Raw genomic sequence first — 15713 nt, 5'->3', positions numbered from 1 at the left:
CATGTGCCCATATTTCTAACATAAATTTACTGGATTTATAAGGCCATGTACGTAAGTTGTTAATAAAAAATGAACAAAGCATATAACAAATTACACTATTACCGGATTCTTTTATTTTCTATATGTAGACAGACATTTTGCCACTTGCTTGTTGACACCTCTACAGGTCTTTTCACTAATTGGGACATATAGCTGTCAGAAATTCAATAGGATCAGGCTTGAAATTACACCGCTGAGGTTGGTGAGACCAGATCAAGTTTACTATTCAAGGCTTGCTCTTGCAGAATCACACTTTGGTATCCGTACATATACACATTAATGAAATAAATCGTGATGAGCAGGTTTTAGAGACACTTCTAAGTCAAACATTGTTACCTTTAAGCAACATTAAGCAACTTAGCTCTGTCCAGTTATTATGCCTAAGCTAAGGTCATGTGCTGCTGGCAGGGTGGATCTGCAAGGGGGCCACCACCCACCCAAGCAGGGCTTGATGCCTCCAGAAACCCCAGCCAACCTTTTCATTTTCTAAAATATAACTGTGGTTACAGTGCTGTAAAATAGAGGGGATTTATATGAAGTTTGTATTCGTACACTTCCATAAACTGCCATACTATGCCGCCCTCTGTAAACTTTCTAGATCAACCAATGACTCCTGGTGGTGTATAATTTTATACAGATATGCCCCCATCAAATTTAGGAAGATGACAAATAAGCACATTTACCAAAATATCTACCTATTCTGTTAAGAGAAGAACAGCAGTTTAAGCACTGGCACAAAATTAGATGTTGATGGGTACAAAAAAAAAGGACTTATGGCTGAAAATATCTTTAGAAAAGAAAAGTAAAGCAAGGGCGGGATGAAGAGAGGCATGCCACAGATAAGAGGAATAGAGTGAGTCAAAGAATATTAGAAGTTGTTGTTGTGTACCACATACCAATTTGCAGATCCCGTCAGTTTGAAATATCACGGTGTGGCTCTTGAGTTGGGGCTTAGTGTTAATAAGTCTCTTATAATTTTCTGCAGCCAGCTCTATTGGACTAACAACATTGTGAACCAGTCTGGGCTCCCAGAATACAGTACATGGACAATGCATCACATCTGCACCTGTTACTGTATACATGTGTGTGTATTTGTGCAGCTCCACATGTGAGCTTAACACCCAGAGAGCAAAAGAAGGAAACAGTCTGTCAAAAGAGCGGTAGGAGAGGTTGCACAACAAGTGAAAAAAATCACAAGAAATTACTAACACCTCTCTAGGCAGAGATCTGATAAAAAAAAGGACACACCATCTTCTCTTAAATGACCTTGTATTGATGGGGAAAGATACAGAGTTTGCAGGCCCCTGAGCCTGTGTGCAGATATGTAACAGCAGTAGGACCACCCTCCTCTCTGCCAAGTCGACACAGGGACATAGAATTCATCACTAATCAATAGCCCCTTTCCCTGAGGAGGGTCGAGTAGACTATGTCAATAGTAAGTGCAATACGAAACATACTGTTTGTAACAAGGTCAAACTAAATTATTACAGTTGTTTGAAATAAACATCAGCTGACTATAAAATGCACTGGTATTACAATGGAAAAATCATTTTGATTTTGATGTAAAGTAGGAATTATTCATACTTGTGTCTTTCTGTGCTTCACTCTAGTTAAATTGTTAAATGAAAAATCCTTAAAAAGTAGCAGTTTCTTTATGTTCCTGTCCCAGCACATGTTACATTCAGGCTTAGTGCAGTAGTATGACTAGTTTGGACCCGACCAATATTATTTGATGCTGTTATCCAGATTTGGCGGTAGGTGATGATGAAATTTTCGTAAAATAACTGAAATGCTGCAGAACCAGTTCCAAGCACCAGCTGGTGGAAATAAATCCCTTATTTCTAACTTTGGTGTACATCATTCCATTGCTGCGTAACTAAAGGATTTTCTTTCTGTTTTGTGTGTGTGTGTGTGTGTATGTGTGTGAGTGTGAGTGAGCATGTTTGTAAGTCGATGTGTCAGAGGGCTGTTATGGTCAGTTAGAGCCGCTCTTACTTGATGTCACATCTCCCATCTGCGGGCATTTTGCAGTGGCCAGTTTGCCTTCGGCTCAGATGCACACAATGGTGTAAAAACATGAGTTAAACAACCACAGGCACAAAAAGGGCAGCAGGAGCTTCTTTATCCAATAGCTGTGTGCATTTCCTCTTCTATTCACTGAACTGGCATGCAGTCACATCTGTGCTATTGATGTGACCATAGCCAGCTGAGTGCATATCTGTCCTGGGGCACATCCTGACCACTACCTCATTCTGGCTGGTGAATGACAGGATAAAGACAAACATCCATTCTCAAGCAGATCAGTATCCCAATTAGAACCATAATATATTCATTTAAAGTTAAAAATTGGCATTTTGGGAAATACCATTATTCACTTTATTAAGTTAGATGACAAGTTTGATTCTTCCTCATATGTTTATGCTTAATATAAGGCTTCAGCCTACAGGCAGTTAGCTTAGATTAGCATAAAGAATGGAAACAACAGAAACAGCTCAGTGCAAGGGATTTAAAAATTTGCACATCTAAAAATTCTAAAATCCAAAGCTGTGTCAGCAGTCTTGTTACTCCTCGCATACAAGAGAAGACTCAGTGGTTTCCTATGTGGCTTTGAAAATGTCCAACACATAAAGTAACTCCCTAGAATTTTACCTGCCACGTAACAAAGACTGTGCTTGTGTCTCTGGGGGTTCAAGCCCTTGACCTTTTGCCAAATTAATCCAAGGTGCCCCTCTTAACATTAATTATTAAATCATCATGTTTTAACCAATATATTAAATAAATTGACATTAAAAATGTACATTGCCATGTCATCAGGCACTCACACACCTTGTTGCCATTAAGCCAGTGTCTTGCTACTGTATGTGTTGTTTCAGTGTTCAGGCATATTGACAGCACATCCAAAAATCCAGACTTGAAACAAAGTCTTTCTTCAGCTATGTTTTGTGACGTACTTTGTGTGTTTAAATAAGTATATTGAGTGGACGGTTCCCAATGAGACATTTTAGCAGCAGCAGCAGAGGTTACAGAGCATTGAAAGAATGACTATAGAAGAGAGTGTTTTTGAGTTTATGGTTATGGATGAAGCCATATTGTGAGATTTATTTTATAGGATCTGTAGGTTTTCAGATGCTAAAAATTTGTAGAATAACTTTATTAAATACATGAAGGTTTCAACTTCTAATGGGTTGTGCTGTAGTGGTAAGTGATTTCTCTTAGAAAATGGAAAGAAATTCCAAGGAATGCACAAAGAATAATGAAAGAATTGCCTAATGGGCCACTGCATAAAGTTGCTAACTCTAGTGGAAGGGAGGCTAACTAGACATGAAGTAGTGACTCTCTATAACTTTGTATGGATAGATACCCATTTTTTCATTTTTATTTTTTAATAGCCCCTGAGCTGAAATACCCTCTGCAAACATGCTTTTTACACTTTGATTTAATACAAGATAAACATGTTTTAATTACCGAGGCTGTTTGGACGGAGCTAGATCAGCTGTTTCTCCCTGTTTGTGGTCTTTGTGTTAAGCTGCAATAAAGTTTCATATTGAACTGACACATATGAGAATAGAGTTGACCTTTTCATAGTTTCTGGTAATTGTCTGTAATGTAGCATTTTGTGAGCAGAGAGCACTCCTTCTGAGATTTTACATAGTGCTTTGTTCTAAAAGGTGATTCATGTTGGAGTCGGCTATGGAGACAGAACTGAAGCTTTTGTCTCTTTGTGTCTGAGCGCACACACACGTGCCTTAATATGGGGTGATCTTGCATTGTGGGGGTTGAAAAAGGGCAAAATACTGAAATTCAGCTCATCCACTTAGTATATGCTGTTAGCAGCATAGTTAAAAGCATATCTAAAGTCAGTACACAGTTTTAAGAGGAAGTTATTCACCTTATTTAGAGTGCACAAGAACTGTGTACATGTTTAATAAGAAAGGATGACATGGGTATTCCTTGTCATTCCAACTGTGTCACTGTGCTGAGACAAATTAGAGCAGCCAGCTATCCTTTTTCCATGCAGCACCCTCAACCTTGCCTGTGGCATCACATGGCCTAATCAGCATGCTTAGCAGAATTTACAGTAATGCACCATCACAGCTGAGATCTGGTAAATGCATGTGTTTTGTGTAACTATACTGTAAATGGGAGTAGACAGACTAGTAGATAGAACACGCATATTGTGCAATGCATTTTTTATATACACATGCATATACTACACATAAAGCGATGAGAGCAGCCAGCAACCAATGTCTGAAATGTTCAGAGGCATCTCAGTATACTGCTATAGTAGGCAACTTACAGGTGCAGTAAGGTCACTATATTGGGTTGACACTTTTGGCAACCAGTTATGTATGAGATGCCAGTACATATGTTTAGGTCATGCATAGTTTTCCATAGTGCCAGGAATGAGAATCAGTCCGTGATATGATGATGGAGTGCAAGCAAGCACACACACATCACGCACAATATCCACTCCCAAGCATCTTATTTCAGTGGTGTTTTAAAGAAATATATATACTCTCCATATATACTTCAGTTTACACAAAACAGACATTTTTTCACAGCAATGATTTTAATTGTCATTGGAGGAAAAACAAAGTCTAACTAAAAATCAGCCCGTATGATTCTGTTCCTTTAAATGTCTGATATTTGCAAATGGCAGCAGGGCTCTGACGTCAGAAATATCAGATTTATTAACTGCGCCTGTGCTTTTCAAGCTATTACAAAATGTCAGCTGTGAAAAAGGTCTATAATGACCAAAGGAGAAAATGAACTTAGCCTTTGTCACTTAATCAGCACATCATACTATACTGTTAAGTCCATGGTTAAACCATTGTGCTTGGGCCAATCTCAACAATATGAACCAACAAGTCTCTGTGAATGTGTTAAGAAAGTATTTGCAGTAGTACTGCAGATCATATTGCAAAAAGAAAACATACTGTATGGAGTCAAAGAGCACCTTAACTGCTCTATCCTCACCACATTTTCATGAAACAAGTAGGCTACCAAACATCTATTACAATATGCTCTGAATTGTATTCGGTAGTGCTATAGTACTAGAACCTCACTTTAAACAATAGTTTAATGGGTAAAGGACATTTCCTATGTCAGTTCTGAAAAGCACGGGTATTACGAATGGTATTAATGATGGCTCCATTCAGCCATTTTAAACCAATAAGCAATTTAAGCATAACAGTGAGCCAGCAAGCACAATACCCAGACGCTGTAGCTGAAGCTGCCAAATTGAATTCAGCAATTAGAATTATACAATTTTATTATGTACACCCAAACTTTTGTTAATGTGACATGTCAAAAAGATCTCACAGTTTCATGAGATAATTGGTATTGCAGAAACTACTGTGGGACTTTTAGAATAAAAGTTTATGATGTAAATTCTGCACGATGACTAAAGCTAGTTTAAACATTTTGAGAGAAAATTTTATTTTAATATCAAGAAAATGACCCACCTGTTGTACAAACGTACAGAGGATGGCATTTGGTAGCAGCCACCTACTAATCTTCTCATCAAGAATTCTTTTCCTATCTGCTCCTTGCTAAGTTGATAACAGTCAATGTCATGGGCAGTGGAGTGTTACAGTCCAGTTAAGTCTAAGCGAAAATACAGGAGATGCAATTCTGCATTAAGTGTGTGTGATCTGGGATGAGGCAAAACCTCAACTGATGATGGCCAGCGGAAATTATACAGTATATTTTGGCCGATTTGTATTTTAAAGTCTTTTTTTAATTATATACAGAACTCATAAGGCTTTTTGGTGCTTTAACTGTGCATGCAGAAACAGACATGGCACTTCCTATTAACTGGTTACACACTATAAGGAATTAATTATCACACTCTCTGTTTACTTGACAATCAGCAGGGCCTGCTGCCAAAGCAGACTTCAGCAGTTGGCACATGATGGCTGTCAGGTTCACAAATTCAGTAGATTCTCAATACAAATACCTTGAGAGCCATTTCTGGGCTAATAATTGAGGGAAGAAGGAACTATTAGTACAAAAATCACTGGAGCACAGATTGACACACTCACATATGCAAAAGTTCAGCCACACATGAACTTATGTGTGCCTGTATATTCACACTTTCACTCATCTACATAAATGTACTAGGCTAATGCATTTAATCTCCCCCTTTCCAGAATGATCACTCCACTTTCCATTTTATGCAGAGACTGTGAAGCTGTGTCAGTTATGTGATTATGCATGGAGAACCACTTGAAAATGTATTGTGTTTAAATAATGCTATATTGCCATGGTATAAAAATACACTCTCACATTTGCAGACTGTGTATTTGTCGAATTATTAATATTAAAAGTACAAGAACATTGTGTAATGTGAATTGTTTCCTTATAGCTCAAATTATTTTAGTTTTTTAAGAGAACTGGCTTGTGTTATTAGAATTTCTTTCGACATTTACAGCTTGCTTAGTTTAGAATATAGAGTGGAAACATAAGGATACAGTTTGCCCGGCTCTAATTTAACACAGGTGACAATGGTATAATTGAGGAGGCTTAGAAGTGTTGGTATGTACAGTAGATTTTGTTACCTTTTGACAGAGCCTGGCTGACTGTTTCCACTTGTCTCCAGCCTTTATGTAAAGTTAAGCAATGGTGGTCACTTATTTAGCGTATAGACATTAACAATCTTTTCAACTCTGGTCAAGAAAAGCCTCTTTCCCTAAAGTATTTCTTTAAAGTGTGAAATTAGATCGCAAAATGAGCATGCTCTCAGAATATACTATGATAAACCACGTTATTTATGAGTACGGCCAGCAAACGGCTTCCAACATAACCAGCTTTACTGATATGCTCTGCTTTTTTCAGCAGTAACAGACACAAACAATATACAAAGCCACATAAGTGCATACACAAGCACTGGAAACCTTAACTATGGCAGCCAGAGTTTGTGTCACATCACCTGAAAGCCCAAATGAATACACTAATTAGAATGACATTCCTGGTCTCTGTCGAATCCTCTGATTTATCCTTCAGAGCTGAGCCTGACTCAGTTTCACTGTGAGTGTCAGTAGACTTCACAGACAGTCCTGGAAGATGACACGAGGCACTGTGGGAATCCATGGTCATCAGGGTAGGATTCATATTTTAAACAGTATGTGATATTTTAAAATTCCCATTACTGTGGCCACTCCTGCTCCTCGAGTTCCGGGTCTTCTCAGTGGTCTCTTCCTCGTTGTCCCCATCAAGCTGTTCATCTTTTTTCTTAATATAGCGCTCATAGAGCACCATGATGACGCCCATCACCCAGGCTGATACAGTGCCAGCAGCAAAGATGACAAAGCCGATGACAACAAAAAACAAGTAGTCCCAGGAGCCCAGTGTCTGGTGGCATAACGTCCGTAGCTGGATGCCCACCTCACCCAGACGACGGCCCTGCATGTCAGTCGGTGAGCCACACACCGTCTGCCCTTCATCTGTCACACAAACACACACCATAAATGAGCAGTGAAGGTTAATCAGGGCAATAAAATAAAACACATAACACTTCTTATTAGGAAATGCAATTTAAACTTATCAAAACTCAGTTTTTCTATCTTCTTCTTCTTGATCAAAACTCCACAGCGGTGATGCCAACCCAAAAAACTCACAGTAAACAAGTCAACTGCCCTGGAGTAGCATAGTTCAGACAATTGAGTCATCATGTTCTGAGCTGAATGTGCAGGTTTGCATTTGTTTATCCAACAGGACAGTGAAAGTGACATTAGTGTCCTCTTACATTGGCAAGTTAAACAGCATCAGGACTATGACTATAAAATATTGTTTATGTATTTTTCTCAAATATCCATGTCAACAAAGGCAACAATCAAAGTAAAAGCTTGGAGGAAACAGAAGAGTTTAAGACTCATCTTGCTTCTTTGGGTCTTTAAGTGACACAAAACTGATATCATAGTATGATTCAAATTCACAAATTGAAGGGCCCAAGTGGTATTGCTTTGTTACGACTCAACCCTGCTCACTTCAGATAAGTGTGAAAACCAACGAGAACAAAAGCACAAACACGGAAATCCTTCATGTGAACTAAAACCTTGAAATAATTAATAAGTTTTTCATGCAGGACCTTAGCTGATTTATAACATTTGAAGGGCCTTTAGCTGCTGATCCCCTTGCCGCATACCAAGTAACATACAGCCTACAACCTTGGCTGTAATTAGCATATCATTTTGAGGCTCTTTCAGTGTTCTGCTTTGACCAAACAGAGTAGGACTTAAAAAACAAGGAAAACATAGATTAAACACAGACAAAATGCAGAAAAAATAAATAGCATAAAAATGCATTTTTTTTTTATCAAAAAGCTTTAAGATGACACATTAGAAGCTCCTGTGTACTAAAGTCTTGAGTTAATGCAGCAATAAATAAATAAAAAAAGAAGAAAAAATTCATAGATTAATTATTCAAAGCCCCTTCTCTTCACTGGATTAGAGAGTGAGTTGAGTCTTTGTGTCTATCTGAAACCAAAGATAATAAGGGTTCCCACCATCAGGCACTGGGTATGACTAATAATAATAATAATAATTGATTTTATACAATGAAGAGGCTGGTGAAATCCACAAATCCTAAAAAAAAATAGACCCATCACTTTCGAAGACCCATAGTTGATGGATGCAATTTCAAAGGCCTGTGAGTCAACATTAAACATGCCCTATGTTGGATTTTGAGCCCGGCAATAGCTGACAACGGGAGGATTTTTCACAAAACAATCTTGAAGCATGAATGTTTTGTCAGTGTGAGGAGAAACTGGGTGCAGCACAACAGAATGCTGTCTTCACTCCTGTGTATGGCTACTTTCTTTTAAATTGGCTGTTGTTGTTTTTTTACAGCCTTTGTGTTGGAGTGAAGTCCCACTGGGAGGCATCAAAAGACTTGGAAGTGTCTGCACAGAGAACATTTTTATGTTACCCTGTTTCTACACCAGCACCCTGAAAATGCACATCATTTTGATTTTGCTGTCACAGTTTGTTCTAATTTTGTAATTGATTTATATTTACACCCAATGATGATTTAAAGTTTTGAAGAACGTGTATGAAAATTGGTTGGTTTGTCTTTCTGGACTCTGCAAGATATTAATTCGATAATAATTGTACTGTATAACCTACACTGATGGTAACACACTGATAAAAAGTGCATCTTCTTCATCTCCAGTGCCTAAGTTAACATACCACCACAACCCCATTAGATGATTCAAGTATCAATAGCAACAACCTTTATGTGTTAAACATGTTTCTTACTGTTTTGCTATGTAAATATTTTATTCATATCACTGTTTAGGTCACATGGGTCAAAATGGTATTATTCAACCTGAAGTGTCAGAAGCTGGGTTTTCCACCCCATTATTTTTTGCTATATTTCAGCTGTCTTTTCATCGTGTTCATCTGTTTCAAATTTGGCCTTTCCTTTATTTACTTTAATAATTACCCTCTTAGCTTACAGTTCTAAACATTTCTCCATCATTTTTAGCATCTGGTGGTATCCAGTGGTATAGTGTATCTGATTCTGGTTGGTGTGATTTGACAGACAGTGAGAGAGCTCATACTGTGGCTTTCAATAAAATCACTTGACAAGTTAATTTCACTGGATGACTGAAATGCATCTTTTCCTAATATTTTATTCACTCAGTGCTTGAATCGTCATTCTTCCCCTCAGAGAAGCTCCTCTGTGGCTGACAGATCTGAAAACGAGCATTCAGATGGAGAAAGTGAGAACAGTCTGCTCCACTAAGCTCCGTCTACTACTGAGAATTCAAATCCCACTCTCATCCTCTCAAAGGCTGCGGATGTGTACTGTTCACACAACATGCTGTTACACTCTGGCTCTGACACAAACACACAAATGCAGACGCATACAGTACATGCACACTCCCTCTTGACATATGCATGCACAAATCCCCTCCGTGAGCCTTCACTTTCCCTTCGTCTTTTACTGTCCTTGCAGAGTCTGCCTTTGTGTATGTGCACGTGTCCGTGTGTGTGCCTCACAGCCAGGAAGGAAACCCTTCTGGCTTCACCCCCCCATGCCACCCCCAAAAGGGACTGGCATCAAAGGAGAGGGCTTTCCCTCTCTCCTTCCCCCAGCTACACTCTGCTCTATTTCTAGACCCTCTGCTTATATAACAGCTGAAGGAGTGCTAATCTAACCAGCAAGGCGAGACAGAGGAGAATCTGTTGGTTCCTTCCTGAAGATTTTTCTCCCTTCCGCGCTCGCTCGCTCGCTTGCTATTGATGCGTTTCCTAAACCAAGGAGACAAGCAAGCTGTGTTGCATGAACCAGGTGAACCCAGACAAGAGATAACAAGACTTCAGAGACAGACCTTGCAGCCCAAACCAGTTCCAAATGTTAACGTTCTGCCTGTCTAAATGAAGGGATAAGTCAGTGGCTGTCTGTGGGTATATGTGTATATGTGTCCACATGTATGAGTGTCTATGTGCTTTAAGAGACATGGTGCTTACTTTAAAACAAAATGAGGATTTGTGTTTGCCATTGTGTCCTTGAAAGAGATTGACAAACTGTGTGGATGCATAACAGAGGTGAATGTGTGTGTATCTGTTTACCTATCTATCTGTCTGTCTGTTTGCCTTCCACCGTGCTGGCAGCTGTCACTAGAAGAGGCTAGACAAAAGACAATGAGCAGCAGGAAAATAGGACAGCTCTTCCAGGACTCATTTTGGACTCAGCCTATGCTTCAAAGGGACCATGGTGAACTCTGTGTGTGTGTATGTGTGTGTGTGTGTGTGTGTGTGTGTGTGTGTGTGTGTGTGTGTGTGTGTGTGTGTGTGTGTGTGTGTGTGTTTAGGTGAGAGAAGCAGGGGGATGCCTTTTTGGTTTGTGTGGTGATTGTATTATAGCTATGGTGTTAGAATTATGACTGCCTTCTCACTCAGTGAGACATACTATAAATAGCAGCTGCCCTTTTGCATAGTGACACATTCACACCAAAGCATGAGCATGATAATTGAAAGATTATAGAATATCAGACACATCCATCAGCTTGACAGTAGTCTAACAACTGTGGGGATCAATATTTGATGGTGCAGCTATGATCCATTACTCACACTTGCAGAACTGTGTCCCACTGGCTGAATATAATATAGATTGATTAGTCATTTCTAGATGAAAGACTCAGTTGTTTTCCTCCCCAAGTGCAGAGAACCTGGCTGAATTCATAATCACAGGTGCCAGTAGAGAAATTAAATGGCTCCCTGCCTCTGATTTTCTTTCACTTTGTTATTTGATAGTCTGAATGCTGTCATGCTCCACTGCTGTCACCTGTGCCTGATCCCACTGAAAGCTGAGAAAGGGGTGAACTTCACAGCCTTCAGTAAACAGCTTATAGATGAGCTGTGGTTTTAAATGCATGTATATAGTATATACGCAACAACTTGTTTTTGCATATGATAGACTCTTACAACGTACTTGATCTGGTTTGGAGATTTTGTGTCATGTGTGAAGTTTTGATGTGTCATTTTATGAGTGAGAACTCTTCTAAGAAAGTCATTGCTTCCCTGGTTAATCTTTTGTCACTCACCAGAAAGATAAACATCAGCATACCAAAGCTGTTTGTTCATGGATTACTGCAAATGAAAATGAAAATATACATATACTGTAACACTAAAGCAAAATAGAGACTTGTTAAGGATCATGATCTTGAAGCTCATAATCTTCAAGCCTTGCTGTTAGACCACAGGACCTCTATTATTTCAGTGTTGCTTTTCTGTTTTGCTCCTTTTTGGCGCATATTCTTCAGTGAAAGCATTAAGTGAAATCAGTGCACAGCTGTACACAATCTGCAGGGAGTGGGAGGGACAAAGGGTCAGCAGGGGCATATTTTTTTGCCAGGGCTCCCCATACAGCTAGACCAGTTTTTCACACTGAGGCAACGCAAAAGCTGTACTTGATACAAAGCATTAGTAAATTATTTATCGACACTAACTTATAACCCTTTTTGCCTGTTTCTTCCCCACGTATAAAACACAGCTGCACGTCTCGTTTGAATATCTATCTATCTATCTATCTATCTATCTATCTATCTATCTATCTATCTATCTATCTATCTATCTATCTATCTATCTATCTATCTATCTATCTATCTATCTATCTATCTATCTATCTATTTAATTGGGATACCCCTATATCTACATGATAATGGCGAATAGGCAACACTGTAAGATCATTTGTGGTACGACATACAAATAAAACAGATAACTGGTAAGACCTTGGAACTTGAAGCCCTCAAGGTGGACCCACAAGCAGAGGTCCTCGTTGTCGCACTCGCAGCGCCACGGGTTCCCGCTAAGCCCCACGGAGCGCAAGGCTGGCAGCGCGATCAAAGACGTGATATTGAGGACCGTCAGGTTGTTCCCGCTCACATCTAAAACCTGGAGGGCTGTGTTTTCAGCAAAGGCGTCCGGGTGAATCTCCGACAGCCCTGGATTGTCCGTCATCCTCAGCATCACTAGACTTGCTAAGGGGCCGAACGTCCTGTCCTCGATCCGGGCCAAGGTGTTAAAGGAGAGGTCCAGGTAGGCCAGCTTGCGTAGATTTCCAAACGTGGACTCCGATATCTCCGTCAGGGAGTTGTTGCTACAGTCCAAGTACACCAGATCGGAGAGGTAGTTGAGCGCGAGCGGCGGGAGCTCCATGATGCGGTTGTTGGAAATAATGAGCTGCCGCGTGGCCAGCGGCAAGTTGACCGGGAAGGTGGTCAGGTGCTGCCCAGCGCACTGAACCACCAACTGGTCATCACACACACACCTGTCGGGGCAGCCCGTAGAGAGCAGCGGGGATGCCATCACCCATGTGGTGAGGAGGAACACAACTATAAGCCACAAGGGTTGCGCGCTTGGCTGCGGGGCAAGACGCATGACACCGCTGAGGGCTTCATCCACCCCGTTTGGAGAGAGTCAGACGCAGTCACATTCTTCATTGATACATCCTCACCATAGTGTTTGTGTCGGATTCTGTATCCTCAGAGGTCAACACTAACGCTCGTCCGTGACAACGTTTCGCGTAATATCTCAGTACATCCTGTCTATTGGTCCTGGATCCATCGCGCATCCACTGTCTCGAACTTGTTAACCAGATGCCTTCATTCCGATTCAAATTTAATTGATTTGTCGAGTTTCATTAATCGGAACACGGCTATTATCACGCTGTAAACGCTCAGAGCGTTACTCTCTGCTGGGCTGCTGATCACGGTCAGCTACTACATGTTTGCCATCTTCTGTCTCTCCGTCTGAAACTGGATTCGAATGAGGGGGTCTCTGAACTGCGCGATGCACGGGGTGGGGGTTGCGCTGTGGAGTGATCTCACGGTTTGGAGTGAGATGGAGCGAGAGTGGAAGCTCTGGGCAACGGACGTAATTGAAGGCATAACATAAAATATTAATGACAACATAAATTCATGCATAGTTTTGACCCCTGTGACCTATAATGCTCCACCTACAGGCACAGTGATCCCAATCTGCACATGGCTCATGCTGTGCGCCCATGTACCATTAAATAAATGTGTGTGTGTTACATATTTCAGGGCAGGGGGTCTCTGGTAGGTGTGGGGGGAGGACAGAACAAGAAGCAGGTGCAGATGACACCCGGGACGCATTTTGTCTGGATCACATCACATGCAGTTTCTACTTAGTGGGGCAATGATAATTAAGTGTTAAGAGAGGGCCGTCAGTTTAAACCACTCAGGCCTGTGTGCACAATGAGTTAAACGATAATGACTGACACGTCAGCCATAAGCAACCAGCCCCTGCGATTCAAACCCTATCCAGTGCACAGCCAGCAGATGATGCGACGAGATAGGACAGGGTGGTCTCCGGTAGCAGTTCTTTTCCTTCTCTCTCCAATCTCAGTGTGAGTCCTGAGTCTATTCTTGGCTCTCTGTGTAGGTGTTGAAGTGCTGAATCAGACTCAGCATGATGGAGTAGGAGGAGAACAGATGTGCCGCTGACGGTCCGTGAAAGAAATTACCCCGAGCTGACAGTCACCAACCTGCTGCCCGCTGACCACACTCACTCTTTTTCTCTCTCTCTCTCAGACACAGACAAACACTTGTATCCACACAATGATGTTTAGCCCATTTTCCTATATTTGTGGTGCCAAAAAAGGAAGCCAAAACCTAAAGCTTTTTCTTACTTACCATCCTTTAGGACTGAACTATTGCACACAGCTGTTTCCTGTAGAGATATTCAGTGAATTTATGAGGACATCTAGTGGCAAATATTTGGTAATGGTTTGTAGAGTGAGCAGCTATTTCTTTTCTAAAGGAAATGAATGGGTTTTCAAATATACCTAATATATAAAGGCTGAATTTTGGGAACATTTGTATAAAATAATTAATTAGATGTGCATTTGTTTGCTAAGCGTTTGAAGGATAGACCGCAGAAAAAAAATATTGCCTGGATTCTTGCCTGTCTAAGTAATTAAACAATGAGGTTAGCCCTTGTTCCAGCCAAGGCAGCAAAACCAGTTCTCGCTAGGCAACACTAGCATGAGGAAAATAAAAATCTTCAAGATGCAGGCTACATGTTGTTGTTTCAGAAAACTATAAACTCTGCCATATCTTCATTTATACTAATTTCTTCCTCTGGTCACATGTTATTTATAATAAATAAATCAATTTAAAAATAAAAGAAAATTTGTGGTATAAACCAAAAAAATGGTTGGAATTGATTTGTTTTGGTAATCCCTTTACTTGGAGCATATCTCCCATATTTATCCCTATGATTAATTTGTATTTAACAAACCTGTTTTGATCATAACAACCACTGACATAGGGGTTGATTGACTTGGCATGTTAGGTCATACAAAGTAAAATAACATATAATCACTAGACAGCCCAGTCACCTTTTTAATCTTTTAACAGTGCATTAGATGGTTAGAATAATCACATTTGTCTAAAGGAATCTGCAGCAGGTCATGCAGCAGCCAGCTGCTCACCCCACTAACAGTGGAGAGGAGTGGTCCTCTGGCTGACCTAATATGTGATATAGGAAACTCAGGCTTGTCAGACCATGAGCACCTCAACAGAGGGCAGATTTTCTGGCTGCCATCGATTTCACCAGGATCACAACCTTGGTATTATGAACTTTGTGACTGACATGGCAAGAGAATGGAGGCGGCTGTAGGTGGCTATAGGTTAAGTGCTGTCTGTTGGTGGAACCTGGACCTGAGTGTTTATAATCTGTAATGTTACTATAGTGATTGTTCTAATGTAAATCTCTACTTTCTCTGCTCTGTATAAATTAAATCTGTTGATTTATTTATAGCTATGTACTGTATACACACAGAGCCATAGACATTAGATTTTATACTGTTTATTAGTTTAAGAACATTGAGCATCATACACTGAGGTAATAATGTATGCTTTGTGTTTAAAATCTTTAAAGTAACTAACAAGTAAAAAAGTACTCTACAGTATTTCCCCTCAGAAACATACTAGAATGGAAAAGGAGTAATGAAGTAGCTTAAAATGGAAACCGTCTTGTTGTTACATTTTACTACAGTGTTAAATAGTCACTTTATAAATCAATAGTTTGTAGATTATTGTCGTTAACCATTTCCCTGGTTACCTAGGTCACGCGGGCACGTGAACACCACGTGCGGTGTACGTGTACAGATAAGCGTCAAATAAAATGGAACCGTTCACT

At 40.2% G+C, this 15713-nt stretch overlaps 1 protein-coding gene across 1 annotated transcript; it reads right to left on the bottom strand.

Annotated features, from left to right (window-relative positions):
- Positions 1–7155: 7155 nt before the first annotated feature.
- LOC137098512 (leucine-rich repeat-containing protein 52-like) lies at positions 7156–14598 on the bottom strand. Its single transcript, XM_067474797.1, has 2 exons — positions 12278–14598; positions 7156–7484 (listed from the first exon to the last, which is right to left on the bottom strand). The coding sequence occupies exons 1-2, from the start codon at positions 12924–12926 to the stop codon at positions 7156–7158; spliced, it is 978 nt and encodes a 325-aa protein (XP_067330898.1). The 5' UTR covers positions 12927–14598.
- Positions 14599–15713: the final 1115 nt, after the last annotated feature.

This window comes from Channa argus, chromosome 14, assembly GCF_033026475.1.
Source record: "Channa argus isolate prfri chromosome 14, Channa argus male v1.0, whole genome shotgun sequence".
Taxonomy (NCBI): Eukaryota; Metazoa; Chordata; class Actinopteri; order Anabantiformes; family Channidae; genus Channa; species Channa argus.
The sequence above is the reverse complement of the archived record's forward strand: the minus strand, read 5'-3'. Positions and strand labels throughout refer to the sequence as shown.